This window comes from Sinohyriopsis cumingii, chromosome 6 (genome assembly GCF_028554795.1).
Source record: "Sinohyriopsis cumingii isolate HCF-2022 chromosome 6, ASM2855479v2, whole genome shotgun sequence".
Lineage (NCBI taxonomy): Eukaryota > Metazoa > Mollusca > Bivalvia > Unionida > Unionidae > Sinohyriopsis > Sinohyriopsis cumingii.
The window spans coordinates 3,464,686-3,486,680 of NC_142966.1; the positions used below are offsets into that span (position 1 = coordinate 3,464,686).

General features: G+C 37.0%; 1 protein-coding gene across 8 annotated transcripts in view; it reads left to right on the plus strand.

The window, feature by feature from the left end:
• LOC149796283 (arf-GAP with Rho-GAP domain, ANK repeat and PH domain-containing protein 1-like) overlaps window positions 1-21,995 on the plus strand; it is a 300,819-nt gene that overhangs the window by 209,885 nt on the left and 68,939 nt on the right. For all 8 annotated transcript variants that reach the window (XM_089960924.1, XM_089960927.1, XM_089960925.1 and 5 more), the window contains 4 exons: window positions 91-157; window positions 3,340-3,412; window positions 12,337-12,427; window positions 19,388-19,465. In XM_089960924.1, coding sequence (XP_089817050.1) covers window positions 91-157; window positions 3,340-3,412; window positions 12,337-12,427; window positions 19,388-19,465 — 309 coding nt within the window. The remainder of the gene's footprint in view (window positions 1-90; window positions 158-3,339; window positions 3,413-12,336; window positions 12,428-19,387; window positions 19,466-21,995) is intronic.

Below are 21,995 nucleotides of genomic sequence, written 5' to 3' on the forward strand. Positions count from 1 at the left end.
TATGCACATATGTTTGTTACTGCTCATATATCACATCTGTCATGTCTGTCATCCTCTTTGTCTCTCAATGACATATCCTTACCTTTGCAGAATCAGGTAGCTGTAGGCTGTGTCTGGAATCAGGTCCCCACCTTGTAATCAGCAATCCTCAGGGAATGTGAGTAGCCTTTCCTGTATCTCAGCATATTTCATACATGTAGCAGAAATATATGTTTTTGCTCAGGGTTTTTGGGTACCACTGAAAAAGGAGGTACAGTACAAAGTGGCATGCTCTACAACTCTTACATGTAGAGAAGCTAGCATGCACCAAATATGTCTTTCACTTTGTGCAGTATTTCTTCTATGTGCTCAGTAAACAAACTTTAAATAACAAAAATCACACCAAACTTTATACTTGTTCTTGCAAGAGAAAAATGAATTTTCACAGCATAGGCATTACTTTTTGAAGGTGTATTTATGAAATTTTGAAATACCAAAAATCAAAAGCAATTTAGCATGTTTCTTTTATAATTTAAGTATGAAGCTTAGAAAATGGACGCACAGAGCTATCAGTTTAGAAAGATGCACACCAAAAATAAGGCCCAGCTGGGTACTTTTAAACTCAAATAAGGACCTCTCATTTATGTTTTAAAAGCTCAGCTTGGTACTTTTAAACCCAAATCAGGACTATCATATATGTATTAAATTAAAGAAAAATTGTAGGCTCTTTACACTCTTCCTGAGATAATAATTATTCCTTTTTATCGCAGGGAGGTGTTTCTTACCAGGGTTTTCCTGGGTTCTTACTCCACAAGTTATACTAGCTGTCTTAAATAGTCTACCATGTGCTGAAAAATGGCATTGAACTCACAGCAACAAAAACAACTAATGAAAAAATGTTCTTTTTATTTACTTTTAATAAAAGTAAGTGAAAAGGATATATAATTCTGTGTCAGTCTTTCGTTTACTGATGTAGTGAAAAGTAGCTACTTCAGATTCTTTCATAAATTGATGTATAAAAATGTATCTACTTCAGAGTTTTCATATACTGATATAGAGTTTTCATATACTGATTTAGAGTTTTCATATACTGATTTAGAGTTTTCATATACTGATGTATGAAAAAGTAGCATTTATTCTTTGTGTTCATTGACTCCTGTGACCTTGATTTGTTCAATCTCTTTTTTGTTGTATAAGTTTTCTCTGACATCTTGTCATTAATTGTTGCAAGTTTCATGTTTCTGTCCCATAACTGATCGCTGCTGGATGTTGAGAATGTTCATTGTGCATTCTGAAAATTATTCACATTTTGCATTCGTTTGCTTTAAAATCAGTGGAGGATCATTTGAAGTTTGCTATAAATACACACTTTTCTGTGAAAGAAATGCATTGTTAGTATTTAATTTTTCAGCTCTATGACTCAAAATAAACTTTAATTAAAACTGCAATCTTGATATATCACTGAAAGAGGCAGGTGTATAGGGCAAAGTTTTTGTGCTCTACAATTACATTGTCAAGAAGGTAGAGTACAGCCGTGTATCTTGCACCTATTTTATTGAATATACAAGAAGGTAGCATACATCTGTGTATCTTTTACCTACTGTACTATTTATACAAAGTAGCATACACCTGTATATCATTCACCTACTACGATTGATTGTATGGTTTACTTTTCGGAAAGTCATGTACTGTTTAACGCATGCAGTTTACAGTTTTGATTACTGTTAGGTAAGCCATGTAAGAATGCAGTTGACAGTTTTGACAGCTGTTAGGAAAGTCATGTACTGTTTAAAGCATGCAGCTGACAGTTTTGATTACTGTTAGGTAAGCCATGTAAGCATGCAGCTGACAGTTTTGATTACTGTTAGGTAAGCCATGTAAGCATGCAGTTGACAGTTTTGATTACTGTTAGGTAAGCCATGTAAAGCATGCAGTTGACAGTTACTTTTTATTAATATTAAGAGGGAAATATAGTGTCTCAAACAGGCAATATACAAAGGGATTGCTTCTGTGTGTTCCGAAACTGAACTTGAAAAGCACAAATCACACTAAGGGTTGTTCCAGTAAACCATCATTGGGACCCAGGAAGGCACTTTCAGTGCTGAGTAGTCACCAATAGCTGCAGTTTAGAATTTAGTATTACATGTAATTTTCATATGAACCCTTTGAATACCCTGACATATGGTTAAAAACTGCCTTCCCTAGGTACCTTTTATATTTAAATAGAATAGCCCTAACTTTGGCTGTTCCTGCAATGCTGAAATGAATTTTCATAGTGTAGACATTACTGTGTTTTGAGAGCACATATAAGAAACTCCTAAGCAGTACCACTGTCTGCTGGTAAAAAAATTATCTACAGGTAAGGGACATTATCTAATAAATTATCTACAGGTAAAGGACATTATTTAATAAATTATCTACAGATAAGGACATTATATAATAAATTATCTACAGGTAAGGGACATATCAAATAAATTATCTACAGGTAAGGGACATAATCTAATAAATTATCTACAGGTAAAGGACATTATCTAATAAATTATCTACAGGTAAAGGACATTATCTAATAAATTATATACAGGTAAGGGACATTATCTAATAAATTATATACAGGTAAGGGACATATCAAATAAATTGTCTACAGTAAAGGACATTATCTAATAAATTATATACTGGTAAGGGACATAATATAATAAATTATCTATAGGTAAGGGACATTATGTAATATATTATCAACAGGTAAAGGACATTTATCTAATAAATTATCTTCAGGTAAAGGACATTATCTGATAAATTATCTACAGGTAAGGGACATATCTAATAAATTATCTACAGGTAAAGGACATTATCTAATAAATTATCTACAGGTAAGGGACATAATCTAATAAATTATCAACAGGTAAGGGACATCATCTAATAAATTATCTACAGGTAAAGGTCATTATCTAATAAATTACCTACAGGTAAAGGACATTATCTAATAAATTATCTACAGGTAAAGGACATTATTTAATAAATTATCTATGGGTAAAGGACATTATATAATTAGACTGGTTTACAAAATTTACAACTTGTTTTGTGCTATATGACCTTCTCTGTCTCTGCATTACTGCTCTAGTACAGTCTGAAATTTTAAATTTTGTTTGCTGTTAATCATATTTGTCATAAGAAAATCTGAGAAAAACTTGTTATAATTTCAGTGATTATGATGTTGACTTTCGTACAAACATTTAGTCATTAAAGATGATAGATTAGTTGGGTATACTATTCTTTATGTCCTTAATAATAAATCAGCAAATTAAAGGTTGGAAAAATGATGGAGGAAGTATCAGTAGCCACTGCTGTATTTGTGTATTTCAGGGCCCTGTATATACAGGCAGATTTGGTTCGAGACACAGAGAGGCTTTTGGCCTTCCTGGACATTGGCATGAAGGTAGATTAATATTTATAACTGTTTAATTGTATCATGTCCATATTATATTCTTTGACGTATGGTAGTCTCTGATACTGTTTAATTGTATCATGCCCATATTATATTCTTTGAGGTATGGTAGTCTCTGATACTGTTTAATTGTATCATGCCCATACCATATTCTTTGACGTATGGTAGTCTCTGATACTGTTTAATTGTATCATGCCCATACCATATTCTTTGACGTATGGTAGTCTCTGATACTGTTTAATTGTATCATGCCCATATTATATTCTTTGACGTATGGTAGTCTCTGATACTGTTTAATTATATCAAGCTTACACCATATTCTTTGTGATAAAGTAATATCTGTTACTGTTTAATTGTATCATGCCCATACCATATTCTTTGTGGTAAAGTAATATCTGTTACTGTTTAATTGTATCATGCCCATACCATATTCTTTGTGGTAAAGTAATATCTGTTACTGTTTAATTGTATCATGCCCATACCATATTCTTTGTGGTAAAGTAATATCTGTTACTGTTTAATTGTATCATGCCCATACCATATTCTTTGAGGTAAAGTAGTATCGTTACTGTTAATTATATCATGCCCATACCATATTCTTTGTGGTAAAGTAGTATCGTTACTGTTAATTATATCATGCCCATACCATATTCTCTGAAGTAGTTATAAAGTGGTAGCCTTACTCATACAACTGTATACTCCTCTAGTTGTCCATGTGAGAGAGTTATAAAGTAGTACCCTTACTAGTTGTCCATGAGAGAGTTATAAAGTGGTACCCTTACTAGTTGTCCATGTGAGAGAGTTATAAAGTGGTACCCTTTCTAGTTGTCCATGTGAGAGAGTTATAAAGTGTTACCTTTACTAGTTGTCTGTGTGAGAGAGTTATAAAGTGGTACCCTTACTAGTTGTCCATGTGTGAGAGTTATAAAGTGGTACCCTTTCTAGTTGTCCATGTGAGAGAGTTATAAAGTGGTACCCTTACTAGTTGTCCGTGTGAGAGAGTTATAAAGTGGTACCCTTACTAGTTGTCCATGTGAGAGAGTTATAAAGTGGTACCCTTACTAGTTGTCCATGTGAGAGAGTTATAAAGTGGTACCCTTACTAGTTGTCCATGTGAGAGAGTTATAAAGTGGTACCCTTACTAGTTGTCCATGTGAGTGAGTTATAAAGTGGTACCCTTACCAGTGCTCAAAGAAAATAATTTAGATGCAGGCCTTGGGCTGGTGATTTTAAAAAGACATAGCAAGCGCTGAATCAATTTCCACACCCACTAACTCCAGTTCCATGTTCCCAAATGGGCCTGTTATTTGTTACACGGTGTTGCAATTGCTGTACTACGAAAAGAAATAAACAAAATCTTACTCACTGGATCAGCATTACTCCTGTTCATTGGCATCTGAACCATATCTTGCTTGAATACGTTTTTTTGTCTTTACACTTTGATGTTGTTCATAAATACCGCTTAATATGTTGAACCAGTGTTGCATTAGTTACTCAGGTGTTTCTGCTGAGTTAATATTTTGATCAGTCTTTCCTATTAATCTCACTTTCATCAAAGGTTGGCTGACTTTTTAATCAGAAAATTAAATCCCATCATGAACCCACTTTGATACCTTTATTATTTAAGGCATTTAAGAAAAAACACATTTGGCCTAAACTCTCCAGATTACAACAATAAAGTAATCAGTTAGCAGCCTGTTGTGTACAATAAGGTAATCAATTAACAGCCTGTTGTGTACAGTAAAGTAATCAATTAGCAGCCTGTTGTCTACAATAAGGTAATTGATTAGCAGCATGTTGTGTACAATAAGGTAATCCTTTAGTGGCCCATTGTGTATAATAAGATAATCAATTAATGACATGTTGTGTGCTATAAGGTAATCAGTTAGTGACCTGTTGTGTACAATAAAGTAACCAATTAGCAGCCTGTTGTGTATAATGTAATCAATTAGCAGCCTGTTGTGTGCAATAAGGTAATCAATTAGCAGCATGTTGTGTTCAGTAAGGTAATCAATTAGTGGCCTGTTGTGTACAATAAGGTAATCAATTAGTGACCTGTTGTATACTCATGTTAGCCTCAGTCCACTTTCTCAGCTACACATTATTGTATGAGTCGCAAGGACTGCTGAACAGTTCTGGTCCCCAGTAGACTGGCTCTGGCAGATTTCTATAATGTTGATAGAATGTGTAAAAATACCATTTTTTTCTTATGTTCTTTCTTCAGCTTTTTAAAATAAAAGTCTTAAATTTTCAAAAGCAGTAGATTTATGTATAAACAGTATTTGTAGTAGAGGGCCTTTCCATTCATAATTCAAAGTTCACATGCTTTGCTTTGTATAAAAAGTTTGAAAGCTTTTTGAGAGACATATGGTAAGTACGGTTTTCATACAAGTAAGGGCATACATGGAGATAAATACTAAAAGTCTGCTAATCTTTCAGCACCTTGAAAATAAATAAAATTCCCCATTTTGTCAGCACCACCAAAGTTTTCTCAGGTAAATGAAATTGATTTATTTTTCAACAGGCTATTTCTTATGTGATTACAAATATTGCATCTGATGCCATCAGAGCTACATTCAGGATGGCTCTGAAAAAGGTGGTGAGAGGCCATATAGCAACTGATGGATGATTAAAGAATGAAAAAGGCCTTCGACTATGCAGTTGAAGCGTTTTGTGCACCCATTAGCCAGTTTTTATTTATTAGCAATTACAATATCTGTGAAATAATCTGAGGTGTCTCTATGCATGATGAACTTGTGTCGATGATTCCACACTTTGGAATTGCCATGAGAAATGGAAATATTCCACTGATCTTTCTCATGTACATCAACTATGACTTCCACAAGTTTTATGCCACTGAGGTGTACTTTAGTTTGGCTGCTGAGAGGTGATCACATTGTTAGTCACTTGGTTAGTCACATTGGACATTTCCAGTTAACTTAGCAGGAGAAAGTTTCAGAGTGAACCCATAATCATTTCTTATTGTGCTCTTTCTTTTTTCAATGTAGTTTTCACTTCTTACTTGAATTGTGTGATATAGCATTATTTTCAGTCATGCTGTTCAGTTATAACAATTTCATAGAGATGGGTTAGGGTTAGGGTTAGGTGGAACTGGTCAGTGTTAGGGTTAGGTGAAACTGGTCAGGGTTAGGGTTAGGTGAAACAGGTCATTGTTATGGTCAGGGTTAGGTTTAGGTGAAAATGGTCTGTGTTTTGATCCCCGTCCATGATTGTTTGTGAAGTGAATCAGAATTTCTTACAGCGCTTCTGATGACAATTTAACCACAGGGAAACTCCTGTCAAATATTGTATTTCTGGTCTGTCTGCCATGCACCTTAGCCATGGTTTGAAATGCTACAAATACATGTCTTGGTTTTCTGACACATTGTTGGGTAGTTACAAGCCATGAAATCTGGTCTTGGTGAACTGACACATTGTTGGGTAGTTACATGCCATGAACTTTGGTCTTGGTGTACTGACACCTTGTTGGGTAGTTACATGACATGAAAACTGGTCTTGGTCTGCTGACACCTTGTTTGGTAGTTACATGCCATGAAAACTGGTCTTAGTGAACTGACACCTTGTTGAGTAGTTACACGCCATGAAAACTGGTCTTTGTGTGCTGACACATTGTTGGGTATTTACATGTCATGAAATCTGGTCTTCTTGTACTGACAACTTGTTGGGTAGTTATGTGCCATGAAATCTGGTCTTGGTGAACTGTAACCTTGTTGGGTAGTTACATGCCATGAAAACTGGTCTTGGTCTGCTGACACCTTGTTTGGTAGTTACATGCCATGAAAACTGGTCTTTGTGTGCTGACACATTGTTGGGTATTTACATGTCATGAAATCTGGTCTTCTTTTACTGACAACTTGTTGGGTAGTTATGTGCCATGAAATCTGGTCTTGGTGAACTGTAACCTTGTTGGGTAGTTACATGCCATGAAAACTGGTCTTGGTCTGCTGACACCTTGTTTGGTAGTTACATGCCATGAAAACTGGTCTTTGTGTGCTGACACCTTGTTGGGTAGTTACATGCCATGAAAACTGGTCTTGGTGTGCTGACACCTTGTTGGGTAGTTACATGTCATGAAATCTGGTCTTCTTGTACTGACATCTTGTTGGATAGTTATGTGCCATGAAATCTGGTCTTGGTGAACTGTAACCTTGTTGGGTAGTTACATGCCATGAAAACTGGTCTTGGTGTGCTGACACCTTGTTGGGTAGTTACATGTCATGAAAACTGGTCTAGGTCTGCTTACACCTTGTTGGGTAGTTATATGCTCTTTGGCTTTAATTGATTCTTTGATGAGCATGAGAAATGATAGTGGTGGCATGGCTCCATGAGAAATGATAGTGGTGGCATGGCTCCAGAACTCATACATGACAACAAACATGTTTTTGCAGCCACCAAAGGGATTACCAAAGGCATCCACAATGCCTGTTTTGATAACAAACCTTTGCCATCAATACCACCTTGATGCCAAATTGAATCATTGCAGAGCTGCCAGCCCTAATGATTTGGTCATATGTATGATCAAAATGACTCTTAAGATATGGAATAAAAAAGCAAAAATTACAGAAATATGATTATTGATGTAAGATCCAGATACTTGCTTGTGTGTGTTTGGTTCCGATCTCAGTTTCATATTAGATATGGTGGAACTGGTCAGAAAACCAGACTAACTGTGCAGGAGTGCCTCAGATGCTTTAAACTGCACTGATTTTTTCATTCAACATGCCTGCATAATCAAGCTGTAAGATATAGAATTTTCTAAAAATGGCATCCAACAAGCGATGTATTTTCAAGACCAAAGGGACAATAATCCTCTTTGAAAAAATTTAATAGTGCAGAAGAATAAAAAAAAAATATTAAGTTTATTGGGGGAGGGAGAACAGGAAGGGCAACAGTTATGTTTATTGGACATTATTTGTTGCTTTGAGTTTGTCTAATGTTGGGAAAGATGACTGATTGCCTATATGACTTTAAATTGAAAGTAAAAGGCCCAGGATTACATCAGGTTGAGAGATAGCAAGAATTCATTGAGCTCTATAGGGTTTAAAGCAATTGTACTGGAGGTACGTAAGGTCTAACGTAATATTTACTGTTGCTGCATCAGTCTTGAATCACTGTGACTTTTTAAATGCATATTTTCCAACTTGACAATAGCAGTACATGATACTTTATTCCACCTTACTGGAAACTGGTCTCATTTACAGGAAACAAGCAACTGCCTTACTGAGAGGGTCTTCTTAGGGTTGGCAGGTCTGTCATTGCTGTTGGATTTTCAGTATTTTCTGACTGAGTTTAACTCCCAAAAATAATTATGCGAACATCTCTGATGAGGGTTTATGAAGTTGTCCTAAGTTTTCCACCAATACAAGGTTATTATTGGGATCATAAATGTTAAATCTTGTGCATTTACAGTGATGATGGGATCTGTGTGGTTATTATGTTTTGTATACATTCAGTACATTTAATGTTTTAGTGTTTGTAGAACAGATAGTATAAGGTCTTGGAGATGCACAATTTGTATAACAGATACTATGAGGATGAGAAAGGTGCACAAGTGAGACAGTGTCAAGAAGATACATTAATTTTCAATGCGAAGTTGGCCTTTGTACAAAGGTGACTTCTGTATACACATTCACCATTTAGAAATGTTATTTGAACATATACTATACACTGATTATTATTATTATTGCTATTGTTATTATTATTATTATTATTATTATGGTATAATTAATACTGTTTTATGCGCACTGTTAAAATGAAATCATAAAATATGTGTATGTGCCTTCCAAATGAAGAAAAGTTTAATTCATATCAACTCAGTGGTCATGGTAGATACATTCCTGATTGCTTCAGGCAGAGAGAAACCATTATTTAGTTAAGAAACACATGGCCACTGACCACAGAAAGCAGGTGACCATTACATGTGATTTGAGATTGTTGAATTTGTCAGGCATTGATTTGAGATGGATGAATTTTGTCAGGTATTAATTTGAGATGGATCAATTTTGTCAGGCATTATTTAGAGATAGATCAATTTTTTAAGGCATTGAGATAGATTAATTTATGTAAGCCATTGGTTTGAGATGGGTGAATTTTGTCAGGCATTGATTTGAGGTGGATGAATTTTGTCAGGCATTGGTTTGAGATGGATGAATTTTGTCAGGCATTAATTAGAGATGGATGAATTTTGTCAGGCATTAATTTGAGATGGATGAATTTTGTCAGGCATTGGTTTGAGATGGATGAATTTTGTCAGGCATTGATTTGAGATGGATGAATTTTGTCAGGCATTGATTTGAGATGGATGAATTTTGTCAGGCATTGTTAGTTCCTACATCAATAAACAGTGTTTAGATTTTCAGGCATTAATTTGAGATGGATGAATTTTGTCAGGCATTGATTTGAGATGGATGAATTGTGTAAGGCATTGTTAGTTCCTACATCAATAAACAGTGTTTAGATTTTCAGGCCAGTGGACAAGTAAACTTTGATAAGCATGTTTAGATAACCATTTTAACTTGTGATGCCATCATAGCAGCTTTTTGGATTTTTGTTTATTTTTTAACTTTATAAATTTAGACATTTTGTCTGTACTGGGGTCAAGTGTTGCGTCAGTAGTATATAAATTGAGACTGCATGGAGTAATTTGGTAAGATTCTATATAGAAGTTTTTCTTAGTACCCACAAAATATCTACAACAGCATTTCTCAGAACCCATAAAATATCTACAGCAACATATCTTTGTACATGTACCTGTAAAATACCTACAACAATACTTCTTAGTACTGATAAAATACATACAGCAACATTTCTTAGTACTTGTAAAATACCTACAACATTTCTTAGTACAGTACTGATAAAATATCTACAACATTTCTCAGTACCCATAAATTATCTACAGCAACATATCTTAGTACCTGTAAAATACCTACAACAATGCTTCTTAGTACTGATAAAATACATACAGCAACATATCTTAGTACTTGTAAAATACCTACAACAGTACTTCTTAGTACTGATAAAAAACATACAGCAACATATCTTAGTACCTGTAAAATACCTACAACAGTACTTCTTAGTACTGATAAAATACATACAGCAACATTTCTTAGTACTTGTAAAATACCTACAACAGTACTTCTTAGTACTGATAAAATATATACAGCAACATTTCTTATTACCCATAAAATATCCACAACATTTCACAGTACCCATAAAATATGTTCAACAAGATTTCTTAATACCTGTAAAATACTTAACAAAATTTCTTAGTACCCATGGAATACCTACACGTTTCTTAGTACCCATGGAATATCTACATCAACATTTCTTAGTACTAGTAAAATACCTACACCATTGCTTAGTATCTGTAAAATACCTACACAACATTTCTTAGTACCCATGGAATATCTACATCAACATTTCTTAGTACCTGTAAAATATCTACACCATTGCTTAGTATCTGTAAAATACTTACACAACATTTCTTAGTACCCATGGAAAATCTACACCAACATTTCTTAGTACTAGTAAAATATCTACAACAACATTTTGCAGTACCTGCAAAATTACCTACACAACATTTCTTAGTACCTGTAAAATAGCTACACAGCATTTCTTAGTACCTATAAAATACCTACACCATTGCTTAGTACCTGTAAAATAGCTACACAGCATTTCTTAGTACCTGTAAAATACCTACAACATTGCTTAGTAGCTGTAAAATACTTACACAACATTTCTCAGTACCTGTAAAATACCTACACAACATTTCTTAGTACCTGTAAAATACTTACACAACATTTCTTAGTACCCATAGAATATCTACACCAACATGTCTTTGTATCACTTCGGTGGCCTTGTGGTTAGAGTGTCTGCCTCAGAAGCAGGAGGTCGTGGGTTCGATTCCCAGCTGAGTCATACCAAAGACTTACAAAAATGGTGCTAACAACTGCCTCACTAGGTGCTCAAAATTAAGAGGTTAGTGTTAGAACCGGTCGGCCTGGTGTCAGGATAATGTGACTGGGTGGGACATCATGCTAATTGTCTGTGGCATGATGCCTCAGTGCTAGACATCACTTTAAACTGCCACACTGCAGACATTATAGCAATATGACTGAAAAATTGTTAAAGCTACATCAAAAATCCTAATCACATACACACATTTCTTAGTACCATTGCAAAAACATTTCTTAGTACCTGTAAAATACCTACATTTCTTAGTACCTGTAAAATACCTACACAACATTTCTTAGTACCTGTAAAATACCTACATTTCTTAGTACCTGTAAAATACCTACACAACATTTCTTAGTACCTGTAAAATACCTACACAATAATTTTTAGTGCCTGTTAAATACCTACACCATAGCTTAGTACCCGTAAAATACTTGCACAACATTTCTTAGTACCTGTAAAATACCTACACAACATTTCTTAGTACCTGTAAAATACTTAAACAACATTTCTTAGTACCCATAGAATATCTACACCAACATTTCTTAGTACCACTACAACAACATTTCTTAGTACCTGACTGACAGTCAAAAACACAGACATAACTACAGACTGAACCTTATTTCTGGTAACAAAGAGATAAAAACTAATGCCAGTTTCAATGTTTTGTCCATCATTGGGTATGTAAATAAAACGGCAAAGCCAAAGATTTACCATATCATACAAAATCAAATTGTATGCGGTATTCTTAGTACCCGTAAAATACCTACACCATTGCTTAGTACCTGTAAAATACTTACACAACATTTCTTAGTACCTGTAAAATACCTACACAACATTTCTTATTACCTGTAAAATACTTAAACAACATTTCTTAGTACCTGTAAATTAGTACACTATTTGATTCTATTCTAAGCTACATGTTTGTTTGCTTTTCCCAGCATAGTGGAGATTTCCTGGATGACCAGCCGCTGACTGCTGATGATGTCCCTGTCCTGGTGGAACATTGTATTGACTTGATAGAGCGCAGAGGTCAGTAGAGCATACTGGTAGTTATATTGGTGGAATATTGTATTGACTTGATAGAGTGCAGAGGTCAGTAGAGCATACTGGCAGTTACATAGCCTTTATATTAACAAATTTAACAAGCTGTTTTAAGTTATAGAATCTTACTTCAGTTCATGGGAACATTTTAAGAACATCCTTCCTGCTAATTAGCCACTAGCAAATTAAGCTGCAAAAATATAACCTACAGTACAGTGGCATCGCTAGGGGGGGTGCGGACCGCACCGGGTGATACCATCTCAGAGGGGTGACACCAAAATGAAAAATTGCAAATTTTACAGAGCACACACTGCTCAGTCTAGTCGGATTTCATAAACGGATAACCAATCATAGTTATATACATGACTAGCAGGCACAGGGTGCCACCATGCAGTCTGCAGAGCGTCTGGTGCTTATTTTTATATTATACTGTGGACTTATTTTAAGAAGAAGAAATCCATGGTAGAAGTCTGGAGGGGTGACACCATGAGTTTACCACACTGGGTGACACCAACACTAGCGACGCCGCTGCTACAGTAGCCAAAGATGAGGTATGTTGCCATTTGATTACATGTTAGGAATATATCCACTTCCTTGCAAATCCAGCCCTTCCAGGCTGAGAAAGACATTCACCACTTCTGGCTTGTTTTAGTAATTGTCTGGTGGCTAAGATGGAAACCAGACAAATGGTATTCAGTTGGATTGAGTGATTGGTGCCATTGGAAACCAGACAAATGGTATTCCATTGGATTGAGTGATTGGTGCCAATGGAAACCAGACAAATGGTATTCCATTGGATTGAGTGATTGGTGCCAATGGAAACCAGACAAATGGTATTCCATTGGACTGAGTTATTGGTGCCACCTTGGGGCTGTATACTAAATCTGTTTACCTGTTTTGCACTTTAGTTTTCTACATTGTCATATGATAAGCCAACCGTTAGGATATTAGTTGCCTGCTCTATGGTATACAATTTATACATTCAGTACTCATCCTTTCTTGTTATATTTAGCAAGTGATCATTTATTCCTAGTAATAAGATTTCTTCTCTTGTATGAACTCGAAGCGTCCACTAAAGAGTAAACTGAGCACAGTGCTTCACTCAGTTATCTTGACAATGCTGTTGTTTTGCTGTAATAACAGGTATTCCCAATATCACAATTATAGCTGTCCAGTCATGCAATCAGCCACATTCTCTTCAGAATGAAACTGCCACAAAAGGGAACATAGTTTACAGTTAGTTCAGATGTTTCCAAGACAGGTTCGTCCCAGCTAGCACATGTCAGACTGTCAGAATCGTTTACTATGTGTACACTGTTTTGTTATTTTGAGACCATACATGTATCACATTTGACTCCCTCACTTCAGCTCTGGCACTGTCATCTTGCCTTGCACCCTTTAGTACTTGGACTGGATACAGTGGTCTGTATTATTGATATACCCAAGATGCAAATAGTGTCTGGCTGCTGCAAATGCCAATACTAGTGTAACTAGCACTTAATTAGTTGAACCCATTTCCCACAGTATACAGTATTGGACCCATACAAACATAATGGATTGACCACCCGGCAAGTAAGTTACTGGTCCCAGCTCCATCACGCACCAGTACTGGCTATAGTGACTTCCCATTCCTGGATACCATGTATCTATTACCTTTGTTGATGCTCAAAATGAATGCCTGGAGATCACCATGTCTCGAGAAGGATGGATTCCCACCCTCATTCATCATCCCCACCTATCTGCTTCACCTGCCTTCTGGAGTTGGCCTCGGAAGAAATGCTCCATACACATCAGTCTGCTGGAGATAAAGACGATAGTGGATGCTTTTCAATTATGGCAGATGTCTAGAAAAGGATTTCTCATTCTGTGCAACAAGTAAATTTTTGTTAGTTACATCAGAAGACAAAGGGAGAACCAAATTTCCATAACACTGCCTTTTGGTTTGGAATTTTCTCCATTGTTGTTACTGTCAGACAGTCCACATTCAGATCTCACATCCCAGGCAAGCTAATGTCCTGCATACTATCCCAATGGAATTAGTTGATCCACACAGATTAATCCTTTATCCCATTGGCCGTAAGTTGAATCTCTGCCCATTAGGGGGTCTACCTCATGTTAACCTTTCTTGGCAGACTCTCAACCTCAGTTTTGCTGTGCTGTGGTGTGCTTTTGCAGTAAGGATCACTGGCCTGCCAGTTTCTATGTCATCGTAAAGATCAATGTCCTGACAGTTTCTGTGTCACAGTAAGGATCAATGTCCTGACAGTTTCTGTGTCACAGTAAGGATCACTGTCCAGCCAGTTTCTGTGTCACAGTAAGGATCACTGTCCAGCCATTTTCTGTGTCACAGTAAGGATCACTGTCCAGCCAGTTTCTGTGTCACAGTAAGGATCACTGTCCAGCCAGTTTCTGTGTCACAGTAAGGATCATTGTCCAGCCAGTTTCTTTGCCACAGTAAGGATTACTTTTCTACCAGTTTCTGTGTCACTGTAAGGATCACTGTCCAGCCATTTTCTGTGTCACTGTAAGGATCACTGTCCAGCCAGTTTCTGTGTCACAGTAAAGATCACTGTCCAGCCAGTTTCTTTGCCACAGTAAGGATTACTTTTCTGCCAGTTTCTGTGTCACTGTAAGGATCACTATCCAGCCAGTTTCTGTGTCACAGTAAGGATCACTGTCCAGCCAGTTTCTTTGTCACAGTAAGGATTACTTTTCTGCCAGTTTCTTTGTCACTGCATGCTCATATGTATCTACTATCTGAACCCTGCAAGATGCTTTGTTCTTCCTACTTGAAATGAGCCATTCTCTCTTTTCTCCTGGCTGATGCTCACACTTTGTCTCATTTCAACTAAAAGTTGATCAAATTCCTTATTAGTGTCATACTCATGTCCCTCTATATCTTTCAGGTACTGTTTCACAGCCATCTAAAACATGAACAGCATCATTTCAGCAACTGACTATTTTAAAACTAAACTTTTCCTTGTTATTGTTCTTTAATTCCAAGACTCCACATGCAACACTGCCAAATCTTTTTGCTTTATGCTGTAGAATTCAGCCTTCAAATGCACATCATGTTCCTTTATTCCATAAACTATATAATGAGAGGTAAATAAAGTCCAACTCTTGTGCTTGATAATTGAATCTGGTTCATATTGCAGTCAGGCTCACATACTACTGGACTATAAGGTACAAACTAGCTAAACTACTTAGAAAGTGACATTGTATATGTTGTTATGCATATCTCTATTGTGTATTTAACTTTTGTCCATGATTGTAGATTGTAAAGGTCATCTGTAAATAACTAAAAGTGATTCCACAAAGACTGGTATTAAAAAAGAAATGAATAACTCTTGTCCATTATTTTAGATTATCCTTTAAGATGGTGATCATTCATCAACATGTTTACTGGGATATGAGTTAAGGACATTGGGTTTTCTCTTGGAGAAAAATCATCGTCTGCCTGAATTTTGTAAGTTGTTTTTGCTAAATTTTAAGTAAACAGACTTCACCTGTTTACAAATTGGATGGAAATTTCCATTAGAAATGATATAAGTCCAGGGCACTTTGTTTAATATCAGTCTTTGTGGAATTGCTTTTAGTAATATTTAGATATAATTTGAGAATAATTTTTTATTTAAATTATTAATTGAAACATTGACATTTTGAACTACAACATTATTTTGGGATTATTGTAAATTCATTCAGATACATTTTAGATTATATCATTGTGATACAGCAATGCTATTGGTACATCAGCACATTGAAGACCTGGAATTCATTTGGAACACTCTATACTTTTGGACTTGTAATAAAAATTGTAGGATTATTTGGTATTTAAAAATTGTAGGATTATTTGGTATTTAATTCACAATGATGTAAGTTCCCTTTAAATTTCACATTGTGTTCCAGGGAGAAAATTTTTTTTGTTGAATTTTATACAACTTGTTGGCTTAGCTTTTTGCTGTTACTTAGTTTAAGACCATAGAGTTGTAACAATGTCAACTACTACTTATGAACTAATTGAAAATTAAAAAATTCCATATTTTAAATATGCTTTAACTTAAAGTGCAGTCAAGGAAAATGGGTACATATACTGCATTTGATCCATAGATTGCTGTTTACTAAGAACAAAGAGCAAAAAGAAATAAAGGCTGCTTCATACCATCAGTATTAAATATCATGATTGAGAATTAGTACAGACATCTAGGAAGACCTTAAAGAGTCCTGGAAGTGTATGCTTCCACAGCAGCCTGTGTAAAGATATAGATTTCTTCAATATTTCTAGATAAATATAATGAACGCTGTGTCGAGATATAGATTTCTTTAATATTTCTAGGTAAATATAATGAACACTGTATTGAGTTATAGATTTCTTCAGTATTTCTAGATAAATATAATGAATGTTTCTGTAGTATTACTAGATAATTATAAATGTATAATATGAAGTTTGGTGGAGGAGATATCATAAATTCTTTGTACAAGAGTTATTAGTACAGTGGTTCCTTGACTTACGAGTTTAATTCGTTCCGTGACGGAGCTCGTAACTCAAATTACTCGTATGTCAAATCAATTTTCCCCATTGAAATGAATTGAAATGCCATTAATCCATTCCAGATCCCAAAAAAACACCCCAATTTTTTTTATACATGTTTTTAAATAAGAAAAATGTACTTATAAATAACGAATATTGTATAAAAACACAATACAATAGAATGTACTGCAATAAACTGGTTTTATTAAGTATTATGTACAGCATTTACTTTGGAGATCAGACGACTTGAAGATGCTGATGGAGGTGGAGGAGAAAGGCTGAAGTGAATAACTGAATCTTATTCGCTGATTTTTGCCCTTTTCGCCACGCTTTCCTCGCTTTCATCTGCAGGGGTTTTCGATAAAAGCCTGTCCAATGAGGTTTGTTTCATCCTCTGTTTCAGAATGTTTCTGAAATGAGTTAGGCAAGTGTCATTAAATAGCGCTGTCGCACGCTCAGTTGCAACTTTTTCTGGGTGTTTCTTTTGAATAAAGTCTGAAAGTTTCTCCCACATTCCCAACATTTCCTTTATCTCACTTGTAGAGATAACCTCCTCCGCCTCCTCCGCGTCACCTATTTCCTGCAAAACCTCCGTGTGCTGCTGCGTCTGTAGCTCCTTTAGCTCCTCTGTTGTCAGTTCCTCGGAGTGCTCCTTGATGAGCTCGTTGATGTCACCTTCATCCATGTCCAGGCCCACGGACTTGCCGAGGGATACAATCTCCTCCACCACTGCCGCTTTGGGTTCAAGTCTTTCAAAGTCCGTTTCAGACACAACCTCAGGCCACAGCTTCTTCCACGCAGAGGTCAAGGTCCTCTTTGTAACACCCTGCCAGGCCATATTGATAATTCTGAGGCATATCACCATGTTATAGTGGTCCTTCCAAAACTCTCGAAGGGTGAGGTTTGTGCTCTCCGTCACCTCAAAGCAGCGATGGAACAGGTGCTTGGTGAAGAGCTTCTTGAAATAAGAAATCACCTGCTGGTCCATGGACTGCAGGATAGGGGTGGTAGAGAACCTTTATAAACTTGAACTCTTCGAGGATGTCATCTTTGAGGTTAGGTGGGTGAGCAGGTGCATTGTCCAGGATGAGAAGGGCTTGCAGGGGTAGGTTATTTTCCTGGGGATATTTCTTAACGTCAGGACCAAAGACCAAATTCACCCACTCCATAAAGAACTGCCTGGTGACCCACGCCCTCAGGTTTGCCCTCCACATAACCTGCAGTTTTTCTTTCAGAATTGTATGTGACTTAAAGGCTCGGGTTTTCCGAATGGCACACAGTGCGAGGGTTAGCCTATCCTTCATGGGTTTGTGGCCTGGCATCCTCTTCTCCTCTGCCATTATGTAAGTCCTCCTTGGCATCTTCTTCCAGAAGAGTCCTGTCTCGTCACAGTTGAAGACTTGCTGGGGTATGTATCCTTCTACTGCTATAATTTCAGCAAAAGTTTTGAGGTAATCCACAGCTGTCTTCATATCCGCTCTCGCTGCCTCACCATGCCTGTCAACGGAGTGAATGCCAGTCCTCTTTTTAAAATTCTCGAAACAGCCCCGACTTGCTTTAAACTGCTCCGTCGAAGTGCCTGGGGTCTGCTGCAGCAAATCAGCGTAAATAGCTCGTGCCTTCTCGCAGATTATAGCCTCCATCACGGTATCTCCTACGAGCTGCTTCTCCGTCAACCACACCATCAGCAGCTTCTCCATATTTTCATGGCTAGATGTCCACAGTTTAGAAATTATTTTAACGCCCTTGGCTGGCATTATAGCCTTTATTGACTCCTTTTGCTTCAGTATGGTGCAGATCGTAGAAGTGCTACGCTCGTACTGCTTCGCCAAGTCGACTACACGCACACCTTGGTCATGTTTTTCTTTCTTTAATTCAATGCATATCATCCGCTTCTTCTTCTCAGCACTGTCCTTTGCACTCACTTTCTTTGGATCCATGGTTGGAAAAATGAAGTTTTGCAAAATAACTGCAAGCACAAATGCGAGCACAACACTGATGCTTCCACTGCGAGCTAACCGCTTAAAGTGAATGAGTGAGACACGGGATGCTGGGCGGATGTTGCGACGTTCACTGTGGCGTTCACTGCGCCAACTAGCGGTGGGGTATCTGAAGCTGGCTCGTAACCCGAATTTTAGCTCTCAACTCAAAGCAAAAAATTGGCCGAGAGACGGCTCGTATCTCGAAAAACTCATTAGTTGGGACACTCGTAAGTCAAGGAACCACTGTATCATGTAATTCGTCATTCAAGAAAATTGTACTTCTAGTTTGAATTCAGTGATATAGATGTGCACTTTGTACCAATGTCAGGAAGATCTGTACCAGTGGTATTTCATTTTCCCTCAGTAGCTTCTAGGAGAGTTAATGTTTGTTTTAAACGAGAACTTTTTTCAGTCAATCTGTTTGTGTTTTTTCAGCACTCACCACTCGGGGAATTTACCGTGAGGGAAGCGTCAACTCTCGTATACAGGATATGCTAGACCAGTTCAGAAAAGGTAAAGTATTTTCATCACTATCTTACAAATAACATTTTACTTCATATCAGGTCTTCAGTGCCAGTCACATCTATCCATTAAATGGGTCCTCTTGAATGCCTAAGTGTCTGTATGAGTTATCTATCGGAGGTCTCAGAAATGCTTAATCATGCATATATGGATGCAATTTTTTTATCTGGGATGCAGAAAACCAGGTATACAGGAGTCCTCAATACGCAGGCATTTGCTGGACAGCAAATTCAAGGGCTTGCCAGTCCTGCTTCAACCACCAGCTGAGTGGGAAAATGTGTTGATCAATTGATCATTTTAGCTGTGCTGATATTTACAGTGAGAAAATTTAGTTTCTGAAAAGACCCCCAGATGTATATGTTGTCATTGTAAGAGTACATCTGAAGAACAAGACCCAGTATATTTGCGGCAAGTTAAAAAACTTGACTAGCTGCAGAGTGGTGGTAAAATATGCTGATATTTCTAATGACTGAATTCAGAGGCAGAAGGAGACCCTGTGATGTAATTTTTTTGTATAAGAGTACATCAAATAAACAACTTTAGCTTTCATTATTGTGTTCGTTTCCAAGTGTAGGCGAATAAGTACTGCATGTGACCTCAAAATCAAGACATGTTGAGAGTTTGCAAATTTGGATAAGTATTTTGGGGTTTCTCGACAAATTGATGAAGATTGTAACGAGATTTGGCAGAGTGCTAGAAGTTGCTAGAACTGATCTTTCACATGGAACACTATGTGTGATGCCTGGCTTAGTGCTTGGAATAAGACCTTTCCTTGGCCTGACATAATTCTCTCTCACTCTAATGGACAAACAAGAACTCTATGTTAGTGGTGTAAAGAAGTTAGAAAATTAAACTCAATGGCAACCACTGGTTCTACTCATCTAGAAATTTAGCAACTTCAAATATACCCAGTATGCTTCTGGTAGGAAGTTGCAACTTTTGCTGATGGAATACCTGTTTTTCCCTAAATAAGAGTCTTGGACTCCTAGTTTTAAAATCCTAGCGAGACCTCTGTCTATTAAAGATGGCATTGTGTATAATAACTTTGCCTGTTCTCTTAACTGCCTCAAAGCCAGTCAGATCCATCCATTAAAAATGGCTTTACGTATGATAAATTTATGGGTCCAGTTTGCTTTAGTGCTTGCTGCAGCTGTTTGTTAGAAATGCTTCGTGTTTTTATAATTTTATGGGCCTTTTTAACTTTCTCATTGCCAGTCAAACCTATTTATTAACATACAGACAGACATACATACATACATACATACATACATACATACATACATCATCCCATCGATGCATCTGTGTATGCATGCATGCATACATAGGGATAGACAGAGACAATAAAATCCAGGTCCCAATCTATACAATAGAAGTTCAGTTGTCATCTTCATATGCACATACAAATATAATAGAATCCCAGTCCCCATCTATGCAGAGACAATAGAATCCCAGTCCTCATCTGTGCAGAGACAATAGAAGCCCAGTTGCCATCTTCATATGCACATACAAATATAATAAACTCCCAGTCCCCATCTATGCAGAGACAATATAATCCCAGTCCTCATCTATGCAGAGACAATAGAATCCCAGCGCCCATCTATGCAGAGACAGTAGGATCCCAGTCCAAATCTATGCAGAGACAGTAGGATCCCAGTCCAAATCTTTGCAGAGATAATGGGATCCCAGTCCACATATTTACAGAGACAATAGGACCTCAGACACCATATTTAAAGAGACAATAGAATTCCAGGCACCATATTTACAGAGACAATAGAATCCCATGCTTCACAGGGACAATAGGAACCCAGTCACCAGGTACATATACAGAGGTAATAGGATCCCAGTCCCCAGCTATACAGATCAATGTTATCCCTGTCTCCATCTACAAAGAGATGCTAGGATCCTAGTCCCCAGCTATACAGTTCAATGTTATCCCTGTCTCCATCTATAAAGAGATGGGGGGGGGGGGCCCGAGTGGCTGAGTGGTCTAAAGTGCTCATCGGTTATGGATCATTGCCATCTCACCTCTGTCTGCGTGGGTTTGAGTCTTGGATTCAGCCAATGTGGGTATGTGAGAAAGCTTGCCAGTAGCTTCTCGTGGGTCGGTGGTTCTTTCCGGGGTTTTCCGGGTTCTTCCTCCACCATTAATACTGGCTGCCATATATAGCCTATCGTGTGCTGAAAAATGGCGTTAAACCCTACAGCAACAACAACTATAAAGAGATGCTAGGATCCCAGTCCCCAGCTATACAGTTCAATGTTATCCCTGTCTCCATCTATAAAAAGATGCTAAGATCCCAGTTCCCAGCTATTCAGTGCAATGTTATCCCTGTCTCCATCTACAAAGAGATGTTAGGATCCTTGTCCACATCTTTACAGGGATGGCAGGATTCTGGTCCCCATAAATAAAGAGATAATAAGATCCCAGTCCACATGTATAAAGATACTGTATGGTCTGTAATAAAGTCATCAAATTCAGTTTGTATTGTTGGCATTGAAGCGTTTGTTATTTAATACTGTA